This window comes from Aptenodytes patagonicus, chromosome W, assembly GCF_965638725.1.
Source record: "Aptenodytes patagonicus chromosome W, bAptPat1.pri.cur, whole genome shotgun sequence".
In the NCBI taxonomy this organism is placed as follows: domain Eukaryota; kingdom Metazoa; phylum Chordata; class Aves; order Sphenisciformes; family Spheniscidae; genus Aptenodytes; species Aptenodytes patagonicus.
In genome coordinates, this window is record NC_134981.1 from 41,317,022 (window position 1) to 41,329,219 (window position 12,198).

The following is a 12,198-nucleotide window of genomic DNA, read 5'->3' on the forward strand; positions in this document are numbered from 1 at the left end:
AAGCTATATAGGGGCAGAACCCATCTGTATTTCTGGGGTGACGGGGGGATCCCAACAGCTAACTGTATTGGAGGCTGAAGTGAACCTAACTGGGAATGAGTGGCAGAAGCACCCCATTGTGACTGGCCCAGAGGCTCCGTGCATCCTTGGCATAGACTACCTCAGGAGAGGGTATTTCAAGGACCCAAAAGGGTACCGGTGGGCTTTTGGTATAGCTGCCTTGGAGATGGAGGAAATTAAACAGCTGTCCACCTTGCCTGGTCTCTCGGAGGACCCCTCTGTTGTGGGGTTGCTGAAGGTCGAAGACCAACAAGTGCCAATCGCTACCACCACGGTGCACCGGCGGCAATATCGCACCAACCGAGACTCCCTGATTCCCATCCATAAGCTGACTCGTCGACTGGAAAGCCAAGGAGTAATTAGCAAGACTCGCTCACCCTTTAACAGTCCCATATGGCAGTGCGAAAGTCTAATGGAGAGTGGAGACTGACAGTAGACTATCGTGGCCTAAATGAAGTCACGCCACCGCTGAGTGCTGCTGTGCCGGACATGCTAGAACTTCAATACGAATTGGAATCAAAGGCAGCCAAGTGGTATGCCACAATTAATATCGCTAATGCGTTTTTCTCAATCCCTTTGGCAGCGGAGTGCAGGCCACAGTTTGCTTTCACTTGGAGGGGCGTCCAGTACACCTGGAACCGACTGCCCCGGGGGTGGAAACACAGCCCCACCATTTGCCATGGACTGATCCAGACTGCACTGGAAGAGGGTGAGGCTCTGGAACACCTGCAATACATTGATGACATCATCGTGTGGGGCAACACAGCAGGAGAAGTTTTTGAAAAACGGAAGGAAATAGTCCAAATCCTGCTGAAGGCTGGTTTTGCTATAAAACAAAGTAAGGTCAAGGGACCTGCACAGGAGATCCCATATTTAGGAATAAAATGGCAAGATGGACGTCGTCAGATCCCAATGGATGTGATCAACAAAATAACAGCCATGTCTCCACCAACTAGCAAAAAGGAAACACAAGCTTTCTTAGGCGTCGTGGGTTTTTGGAGAATGCATATTCCAAATTACAGTCTGATCGTAAACCCTCTCTATCAAGTGACCCGGAAGAAGAACGATTTCAAATGGGGCCCTGAGCAACGACAAGCTTTTGAACAAATTAAAGAGGAGATAGTTCATGCAGTAGCCCTTGGGCCAGTCCGGGCAGGACAAGATGTAAAACATGTGCTCTACACCGCAGCCGGGGAGAATGGCCCTACCTGGAGCCTCTGGCAGAAAGCACCAGGGGAGACTCAAGGTCGACCCCTAGGGGTTTGGAGTCAGGGATACAGAGGATCTGAGGCCCGCTATACTCCAACTGAAAAAGAGATGTTGGCAGCATATGAAGGGGTTCGAGCCACCTCGGAAGTGACTGGTACTGAAGCACAGCTCCTCCTGGCACCCCGACTGCCGGTGCTAGGCTGGATGTTCAAAGGAAGGGTCCCCTGTACACATCATGCAACTGATGCTACATGGAGTAAGTGGGTCGCACTGATCACACAATGGGCTCGAATAGGAAACCCCAGTCGCCCAGGAATCCTGGAAGTGATCATGGATTGGCCAGAGGGCAAAGGTTTTGGAATATCACCAGAGGAGGAGGCAACGCGTGCTGAAGAGGCCCCAATGTATAATGAACTACCAGAAAATGAGAAGCAATATGCCCTGTTCACTGATGGGTCCTGTCGTCTTGTGGGAAAGCATCGGAGGTGGAAAGCTGCTGTATGGAGTCCTATGCGACAAGTTGTAGAAACTGCTGAAGGAGAAGGTGAATCGAGCCAATTTGCAGAAGTAAAGGCCATCCAGCTGGCTTTAGACATTGCTGACTGAGAAAAGTGGCCAGTGCTCTATCTCTATACTGACTCCTGGATGGTGGCAAATGCCCTGTGGGGGTGGTTGCAGCAATGGAAGCAGAGCAACTGGCAGCGCAGAGGCAAACCCATCTGGGCTGCCGCATTGTGGCAAGATATTGCTGCCCGGGTGGAGAACCTGGTTGTAAAAGTCCGTCACGTAGATGCTCACGTACCCAAGAGTCGGGCCACTGAAGAACATCAAAACAACCAGCAGGTGGATCAGGCTGCTAAGATTGAAGTGGCTCAGGTGGATCTGGACTGGCAACATAAGGGTGAATTATTTATAGCTCGGTGGGCCCATGACACCTCAGGTCACCAAGGAAGAGATGCAACATACAGATGGGCTCGTGATCGAGGGGTGGACTTGACCATGGACACTCTTGCGCAGGTTATCCATGAATGCGAAACATGTGCTGCGATCAAGCAAGCCAAGCGGTTAAAGCCTCTCTGGTATGGAGGACGATGGCTGAAATATAAATATGGGGAGGCCTGGCAGATCGATTATATCACACTCCCACAAACCCGCCAAGGCAAGCACCACGTGCTTACAATGGTGGAGGCAACCACCGGATGGCTGGAAACATATCCCGTGCCCCATGCCACTGCCCGGAACACTATCCTGGGCCTTGAAAAGCAAGTCCTATGGCGACATGGCACCCCAGAAAGAATTGAGTCAGACAATGGGACTCATTTCCGAAACAACCTCATAGACACCTGGGCCAAAGAGCACGGCATTGAGTGGGTGTATCACATCCCCTATCATGCACCAGCCTCTGGGAAAATTGAACGATACAATGGACTGTTAAAGACTACGCTGAGAGCAATGGGTGGCGGGACGTTCAAACATTGGGATACGCATTTAGCAAAGGCCCCCTGGTTAGTCAACACGAGGGGATCTGCCAGTCGAGCAGGCCCTGCCCAGTCAGAACTTTTACGTACTGTAGATGGGAATAAAGTCCCTGTAGTGCACATAAAAAATATGCTGGGGAAGACAGTCTGGGTTATTCCTGCCTCGGGCAGAGGCAGACCCATCCATGGGTTTGCTTTTGCTCAAGGACCTGGGTGCACTTGGTGGATAATGCGGGAGGATGGGGAAGTCCGATGTGTACCTCAAGGGGATTTGATTTTGGGTGAGAATAGCCAATGATCTGAATTATGTGATGTTAAGTACTTATTATAGTTATAATAGATATACTAATAATACTAATAATATTATATGCCATACTAATGTTATTACAATAAGAATCACCCAGATTAATGAAGAATAACTTCAGTGAAACCAAGCAAAGCACAGTGATGATGGTACCAGAACTGACTTCAACATGAAACAATCCAACACCACATACCATCTCCATCTTTCCTGCCCTGGAAGATTATTACGACAGATGGAGCCTGAAGTCATGGACTAAATGAACTCAACGAACATTGTAGAGGGATGGCCCACAGACGAAGGGAATGATATCTGTGTCTGTGTGTGTGTGTGTGTATAGATATTTAAAAAAAAAAAGGGGGGGTGGTGATTAATGAAAATGTACTGGAAAATATGAGACTTGAGCATGACGCAGATGGTATAGAATAAGGGGTGGATATTGTCCTGGTTTCGGCAGGGATAGAGTTAATTTCCTTCCTAGTAGCTGGTACAGTGTTTTGGATTTAGGATGAGAACAAAGTTGATGATGCACCGATGTTTTAGTTGTTGCTAGTTAATTCTTACACTAGCCAAGGACTTTTTAGGTTTCCATGCTCTACTGACTGAGAAGGCTGGAGGTGCACAAGAAGCTGGGAGGGGGCACAGCCAAACTGGCCAAAGGGACATTCCATACCATGTGACGTCATGCGCAGTACATAAACTGGGGAAAGCTGGCCGGGGGGGCCGCTGCTCGGGGAGTGGCTGGGCATCGGTCGGCGGGTGGTGAGCAATTGTACTGTGCATCACTTGCTTTGTGTATTATTATTATTATCATATTATTATCATCATTTTATTTCAATTATTAAACTGTTTTTATCTCAACCCACGAGTTTTTCTAACTTGTGCTCTTCCAATTCTCTCCCCCATCCCACCGGTGTGTCGGGGGAGTGAGCGAGCGGCTGCGTGGTGCTTAGTTGCTGACTGAGATTAAACCACGACACCCCCAAACCCTAACTTCTGAGGTCTAGTACATACATGAGAATCTTGATTTGCATTAAAATAAACAAGCAAATATATGGATATTTTCAAGCTTTCCCACCCCCATACACATTTCAGGGGGAAATCTGGCCAAACTGTATCCTAAAAACTGCAAAATAAGGATATCAACAGAAATAAAAAGTAAAAGTAAAAGTAAAGATTTCTGCATGCTAGAGAACAACAAAATTGTATTAAACATGCTAGAATAAGAAATACTGGTGGTTTTTATTTATATTTAAACTTTTGTTTAAAATTACTATTATAATAAGCATATTCCAATGTGATAAAAATATTATGAAAACATCTACTCTTGCTTTTAAAATGTCTAGTTTTCCATCAAAAAAATTTAAGTCAAAAACTTCAAAGTTGGCAGTTTTTACACAAAACATTGCATAGATAATTGTTGGTTCATGAGTTCCCAATTTTTTCAGTGAAAATTTCTAATTTTTCTGTTGGATAGATGCCTCTTTTCTAAAAAGTATATTGGCATATCTGATTTTGCACAGAAAAGAGACAGTACTAAGTTTTTCACCTTGTAAATATCACACAGTCAATCTAGCTCCCTGCTCTCTGCATTTCATCTATTTAGAATGCCTGGGATTTGGAAATTTATTTTACTGAAATCTTTGCACACCTGAACTGATTTAGGGGATGAACAAAGATCTTCAAAACTACTTTATATAGATACTGTTGGGATGGAATAAATAAAGCAGATCCACATTATTTTCATTAGTATCCAGTGAAAGGACAAAAGGCAATGGGCACAAATTGGAATACAGGAAATTCTGCTTAAACATAAGAAAATGCTTTTTTTTTTTTTATTCTAGGGGTGGTTGAACACCGAAACATTTTCCCCAGGAAGGTTGTAGAGTCTCCATCTTTAGAGATATTCCAAACCCAACTGTACACAGTCTTGGGCAACCTGCTCTAGCTGATACTGCTTTGAGCTGGGGGGGGTTGGACTAGAGGTGCCTTCAAGAGGTGCCTTCCAACCAAATGACATTTCCTGTATTTCAGTTTGTGCCCATTGCCTATTGTCCTGTCAATGAGAAGAGTCTGGCTCAGTCTTTTACTCCTTCCCATCAGGTATTTATACACATTGTTAAGATCCCTATGTTGTAGGAGTACTGATCTCTAGCTCAGCCACAGCCATGTCTGTGGCTGGCTATGGATCCCATTGATCTGGACCCCAACCCATGGATTGGCTTTCTGGCTTGACCTTGGACCTGTCTTGCCACTAGGGACCTGCCCAGTGATCAATGGACTGTGTCTGACCCTGGGTATCCTCACCAGACCTGAGTCTGATTTGTGGACTGGCTTGACCTTGGACCTGCCTCAGCACCACAAATTTGTCTGATGATCTGGACTCTTGGTTGAATCTGACTATCATCTCCAGGTCTGCCCTGCTCGCCTCACTTGGATACTGTGGGACTGGGCCCAGGCTGGTGAGGCCCCTGCTGTGCGTATCATGGTGCTCGACTCCCAGCTCCCCATCCCTTAGGGAGAAGCCAGCCCTCGCTGCTCCCTGACAGGAAGACAGTGTTGAAAGCCTTGCTAAAGTCAATATAGACAATATCCATTGCTCTCCCCTTATCCACTGAGCCAGTCATCTCATTGTAGAAGGCTATTGGGTTGGTCAAGCATGATTTCCCCTTCGTAAGTCCATGCTGACAACTCCAAATCATCTTCTTGTCCTTCATAGGTGGGCTTTGGCTTTCCTAACACCATCCCTGCACACTCAGTCTCTCTATATTCCTCCTGGGTTCCCTGACCCTGCTTCCACCTCTTGTATACTTTCTTTTTATGTTTGAGCTTTGTCAGGAGCTCCTTGTTCATCCATGCAGGCCTCCTGCCACCTTTGCTTGACTTCCTGCATGTTGGGATGGACCATTCTTTAGCTTTGAGGAGGTGATCCTTGAAAAATCAACCAGCTCTCCTGGACCCCTTTACCCTGTCTCCCATGGGATTATTCCAAGCAGAGCCCAGAAGAGGCCCAAGTCTTCTCTCCTCAAGTCCAGGGTTTTGATACATCAGTTCTTGCCAGGAGGAGGAAATCAACACAAAGCTGAACCTAATCACAAACTCTTCTATCATTTTATATATGTGCTGCTTAAAGTAATGAAAATGAACAATAGAATTTGAAATTCAAAGCTCCTATTACTTTTTTTTCCAGTTTGTGGGAAAATAACCCAAGACCACCAAGAAGTGTCTGTTCAGAAGAATTGCATCATATTTTACTTTTATTATCACTTTTTTTAAATTTATGAGTTTTTAGGTATGTGCTCTCTCATGTCTACTGATATCAGACTCCAGTGATATCAACTGCAGATCTGACAAACCTTTATTTTTCACAAGAGAAGTTAAACAATTTCCATTAGAGGTTCAACTTTGCCACATAAATGAGGACAGGTAAGTCTCCAAGAACTAGAAATATGAAAAAGTAGTTTCATTTAACACGGTACCTCTGCTTCTGCTGCATGGGTTGCTGTCTCATAGCCATATATTGCATGTCCTCTTGTAGCCGATTAAGGGGAGAATCTGGTTTGACACGAATCCCATAATAATGGTATTTGGAGTTCCCCCTTTATGAAAGAACAAAAATAACATTAGTTTTATGCATATACATCATACTCACTTTACAATTTGCCTTGACTGGAAAGCAGTACATAAAAGTTAGGCTTGACTTTCCTCTCACTCTAGTATAAAACTGGTATAACTCCACCAGCTTCTGGAAATCAGTTCACTTAAACTATATTTTCCAGCACTTTACCATTGGACTTCATTTAAATAGAATAAGGAAAGTAAAAACCAAATAAATGACTTATGCAGTCATGGTCAATAAAACAATTCCATAAATGGGGTATGCTTGTGAGTGAGTGAGGCTTTGTGTATGTTTCACTAGTCAACTTCAATCCTGATCAGCTGGAGAGGAAGAACAGAATTGGGCTATCTATCTGCATTCATGTTTATGTGAGTGCTATTGGTGTCTATGTGGGTGCTGGTAAAGGCATTGCTCTGTTAGCTTGTGTGGTTAGCTGTGTTAGTGTCGTGTGTGTTTATCTGCATCTTTGGAATACATGTTCAGTCTCACTACTAGCTGGACCTGCAAATGGGAACAGCAGTAGCTGCATCCATTGGACTGAGATGGAAAATATCTGGGTCTTAACAGTACACAGAATCTGGCTATAGCAGACCGGGAGTCCCCTGGGTCCTGAAGTCCACTGAATTTGGCAACTCCCTTAACAGTAAGGTTTTAAATATTTTTTGTTTGTTTGCTTGCTTGTTTTTAACATACAAGCTTCACATTCACAATTATTATTGATATTTTCTATTATACTTTAAGATTTCATTAACACAAACCTGGTTCCCAGTCTTCTGGTCCGTAATCCCATGAAGATTGACCGTATGAGTTTTCCAAAGGAGGCAGCATTGACTGGATCTAACTTGTGCTCCTGACAATGACGTAAGTAATGGTTGTAAAGGGTACTTCTGGGGAGACTCACTCCTTCTGCGGTTTCATAGTTGTCTAAAAGCCATTGGAGCTATATCAAATATGAAAGAGTGAACATATGTAAATTCAGTATTACTCTACTAAAAAAAAATCTTAATCATACAACACAGACCTCTGATATTTTTTAGACCACTCTTAAGGCCTGTTTAATACAGTGGCTTTGTTCTTCAAGCAAATATAATCTCTTTAAATCTCTTTCAATGCTAGATATGCCATGATGCCTTAGTATCTTTTAGAATTACAAGGAAATAACAAAACTCATTGCACTTGTGACCTCAGATAGCTCCACTTCTAAAAATATTTCAGATTCAGTACCATACATTAACATTTTATGAAGTTATTTCTGCTTTGGAGACAAATTGTTGGAAGTCCAAGGAAATAAAATAATTGATGTAATTTATATTAATTGCAGGAAAAAACTAAAAGGAGTAAGTTAATACATTTTTAATTCTGGAATGTTATACTATTTCTCTTCACCTGAAATTAAAAAAATACAAATGAAAAAAACCTAGTCCTTCATTTAACTGAATAGGGTTTATTTTCTTCCAAATACAAAGAAGAAACTATCAAATATAAGGTAACAAGCAATCTAGATGACATGAAAAATAACTGGTACATCTATAAAATATTACAGGCCCAATCCCTTTCTGTTGTAGCCTGTTTGCCTTTGACTTCAGAGAGGAACAGAATTAGTATTCTTTTTTTTGTCCATGTAATTTAACGTAGAATTTTGGTGAGCAATTCTGGAAGCATGTAGGCAAACAGTTTCTAATACATCATTGTACCTTTGTATAGAACAAATAGTAACTAACATACACACAAAACCCAAGTAAAATGGTCACTTTAATGACATTTAACAGTATAGGAGAACAACAGAATAAAATGGAAATATTTTTATACTGGTCGTATGTAAATTCTGTGGTTTCAGTTTTTTGGGGATGCTAACATTTTACCTAGATTACACTCCCCTCCCCCCATGGTTTCATATCCTTGGAATTTCCCTTTAATTTCAGCTTGAATAATTCCCAAATTTTGTTTTCTGCTTGCATTTACTGATTAATTACTTAAGAAAGTAATTATACCAAAACGAATCAGCATGAACATCCAAATTTTCCAGGTCAACAAATCTTACCAAAACTCTGGGCTTAGTTTGAGCATCCAATAAATCCCTAAGCCATGGATTTGTTTTTGGCATTTGGAACAAAATTTTATTCCAGTATGCTAAAGCCTCACACAGTTGTATAATCCATTTCAATTTAGTCCACCAAAGCAATTAATATGACCAAGATATGTGTTTAAAGTACAGTAAAAGATTGTCCTGGTTTCAGCTGGGATAGAGTTTATTTCCTTCCTAGTAGCTGGTATAGTGCTGTGTTTTGGATTTAGTATGAGAATAATGTTGATAACACACTGATGTTTTAGTTGTTGCTAAGTAGTGCTTACACTAGTCAAGGACTTCTCAGCTTCTCATGCCCTGACAGCGAGAAGCTGGGAGGGGGCACAGCCAGGACAGCTGACCCAAACTGGCCAAAGGGGTATTCCATACCATATGATGTCATGCTCAGTATATAAACTGGGGGGAGTTAGCTGGGGAGGGGTGACCACTGCTCGGGAACTGGCTGAGCATCGTTCGGCGGGTGGTGAGCAATTGCATTGTGCATCACTTATTTTGTATATTCATTTATCATCATTATTATTATTATCCCTTCCTTTTCTGTCCTGTTAAACTGTCTTTATCTCAATCCACGAATTTTACTTTTTTTTTCCGATTCTCTCCCCCATCCCACTGGGGGTGGGTGGGGAGTGAGCGAACAGCTGTGTGGTGTTTAGCTGCCTGCCAGGTTAAACCACAACAAAGATATACAAAGTTTATGTGACATTTAATACGCTGCTTTGCAGGGTTATTTACTAAGAGATCACTGAACAAATTCTGTTCTACTAATGTTCGATATAACTTGTCATTTAAAGAACATGAATATCAATATTTTAATGCCCATTACTCATGAAATAAATTTCCACTCTGACCCTTCTTTATTGCAGAACTACTAGTAAAATTTAGATTATAAAGAATATATTGGACATACAGTTCTGTTTAAGTCAGTTGTGAGCAATTTACCAAGCATAATACATGAAAAATGCAAAAAAAAAAAATTTGGAAAACATTTACTCCAGACCTTTCAAAGACCATCTTCATGTTTACTTTCTTACAGAAATCATCACCAGAACTATCATGCTTAGGTTTCTAAACAAGAGCTCTATGTAAAGATGCAGGAGAAGCAAGATCTAACTGGTTCCAAGATGGATGCAGATAATGTTGCACTTCAAATAAACATAACAAAAAAGTGCAGTTCATCATCCTTATATCAACTTGTAGATATAAATGCATTATTAAAAAAGTCTTAACATTCACAAATGTATTTTATCTTGAGCATTTACAATTCTGAAATAAAGCCTAGGAAAAATATTATTGTAAACTTTTACCTTTACTTGAGTGTATTAACAAAACTATTTCACTAATCACCTAAGTATAGCTTAATTATATCTTTCAACCTTCCATTTAATCTATACTAATTCGATTATGGAATATGAGCTATTCCTGTTTTACCTCACAAAGAAAAAAATGATTGACAAATAAACAAAATTATTTCCCAATTAATTTCTAAGTATAGCATTAGACTTTTTTCCAGATGAATTAGAATTTATTAGGATTCATTTAAGTGCATTTTACTAATGATCTGTATTTGACAGATATTCTTTCAACCATAGCTTGGCATTAGCCAACAACTGGAAAGCAAAACCCAAGATAAGTACAAAATAAGGATTTTTGCTCCAGGGTGAAGATATTTCAATAACAAAAACTTGAAATGATTACTTGGTAGGTTACAGCCTGGAAAAAAGAGTGCCGATAGCTGAATACCATGTAAAAAGGTAAATAATCTGCAGACATGATAAAGTTATTGCAAACAACCTTAAACATATTTTTGTATTTGCAGAAATCTAAATCTAAAATTGAAATGTCCAGACTTCGATTTCTGACTTGTTGATTTATAATATTGTCCTGGTTTCGGCAGGGATAGAGTTCATTTCCTTCCTAGTAGCTGGTACAGTGCTGTGTTTTGGATTTAGGGTGAGAACAATGTTGATAATGCACCAATGTTTTAGTTGTTGCTAGGTAATGCTTACACTAGTCAAGGACTTTTCAGCTTCCCATGCTCTACCAACTGAGAGGGCTGCAGGTGCACAAGAAGCTGGGAGGGGGCACAGCCAGGACAGCTGACCCAAGCTGGCCAAAGGGATATTCCATACCATGTGACGTCATGCTCAGCATATAAAGCTGGGGGAAGAAGAAGGAAGGGGGGATGTTCGGAGTGATGGTGTTTGTCTTCCCAAGTAACCGTTACGCGTGATGGAGCCCTGCTTTCCTGGAGATGGCTAAACACCTGCCTGCCGATGGGAAGCAGTGAATGAATTCCTTGTTTTGCTTTGCTTGCATGTGCAGCTTTTGCTTTACCTATTAAACCGCCTTTATCTCAACCCATGAGTTTTCTCACTTCTACCCTTCCAATTCTCTCCCCCATCCCATTGTGGGGGGAGTGAGCGAGCGGCTGTGTGGTGCTTAGTTGCCGGCTGAGGTTAAACCACAACAAATATTAACAAAATTGGAATGGTATGAAATGGTTTACACAGAACAGGTAAATTGACTCCAACTTCAATGAAACTTCAATATTTAGAAAACATTAGATTATAAATTAATTAAGTCAATCACATGCAGAAAGAAATCAGGAAAGGAAATAAAATAGAGGAAAATGAAAAAATCATTAAAATGAATAGGTATTAACTTAGGCAACAAAACGCCAGCTTAAGGAAGAAGATAGGACTAAAACCATATTTACTGTCCTTATTTGAGTCATAATTCAATAAACGTTTTAAAAATAGGGAAAACATCCAGTAAGTTTGATCTGGGTTCCATTAATTTCTTCCAAAATGACTGAGGCTAGGAAAGAACAATGATTACAGCAAGATGCATGGAGGTCTTTTTTTTTCACAGAATCAACAATAGATCCCTCTATTTGTCTTTCAGTAGTTTTGAAAATACCTCAAAACAGTTAAGAAACATCAGGATAAGACTACCATAACAGAAAGATGCAAATCTCATTATTAGGAAGATATTTTCATAGAATCATAGAATGGTTTGGGTCGGAACGGACCTTGAAAGATCATCTAGTCCAACTCCCCTGCAATGAGCAGGGACATCTTTCACTAGATCAGGTTGCTCAAAGCCCCATCCAAGCTGGCCTTGAACACTTCCAGGGAGGGGGCATCCGCAACTTCTCTGGGCAATCTGTTCCAGTGTCTCACCACCCTCATCGTAAAGAACTTTCTTCCTTATGTCCAATTTAAATCTACCCTCTTCCAGTTTAAAACCATTGCCCCTTGTCCTGTCACTACAGGCCCTGGTAAAAAGTCTCTCTCCGTCTTTCTTAGAAGCCCCCTTTAAGTATTGAAAGGCCGCAATAAGGTCTCCCCGGAGCCTTCTCTTCTCCAGGCTGAACAACCCCAACTCTCTCAGCCTTTCTTCATAGGAGAGGTGTTCCAGCCCTCTGATCATTTTCGTGGCCCTC

General features: G+C 41.6%; 1 protein-coding gene across 1 annotated transcript in view; it reads right to left on the minus strand.

Annotated features, from left to right (window-relative positions):
• Positions 1–12,198, minus strand: part of LOC143171894 (transcription factor RFX3-like) — a 186,816-nt gene that overhangs the window by 52,639 nt on the left and 121,979 nt on the right. The window contains exons 6-7 of the mRNA XM_076361059.1: positions 7,426–7,607; positions 6,528–6,647 (exon numbers count right to left, since the gene is read on the minus strand). Of these exons, the coding sequence (XP_076217174.1) occupies positions 6,528–6,647; positions 7,426–7,607 (302 nt within the window). The remainder of the gene's footprint in view (positions 1–6,527; positions 6,648–7,425; positions 7,608–12,198) is intronic.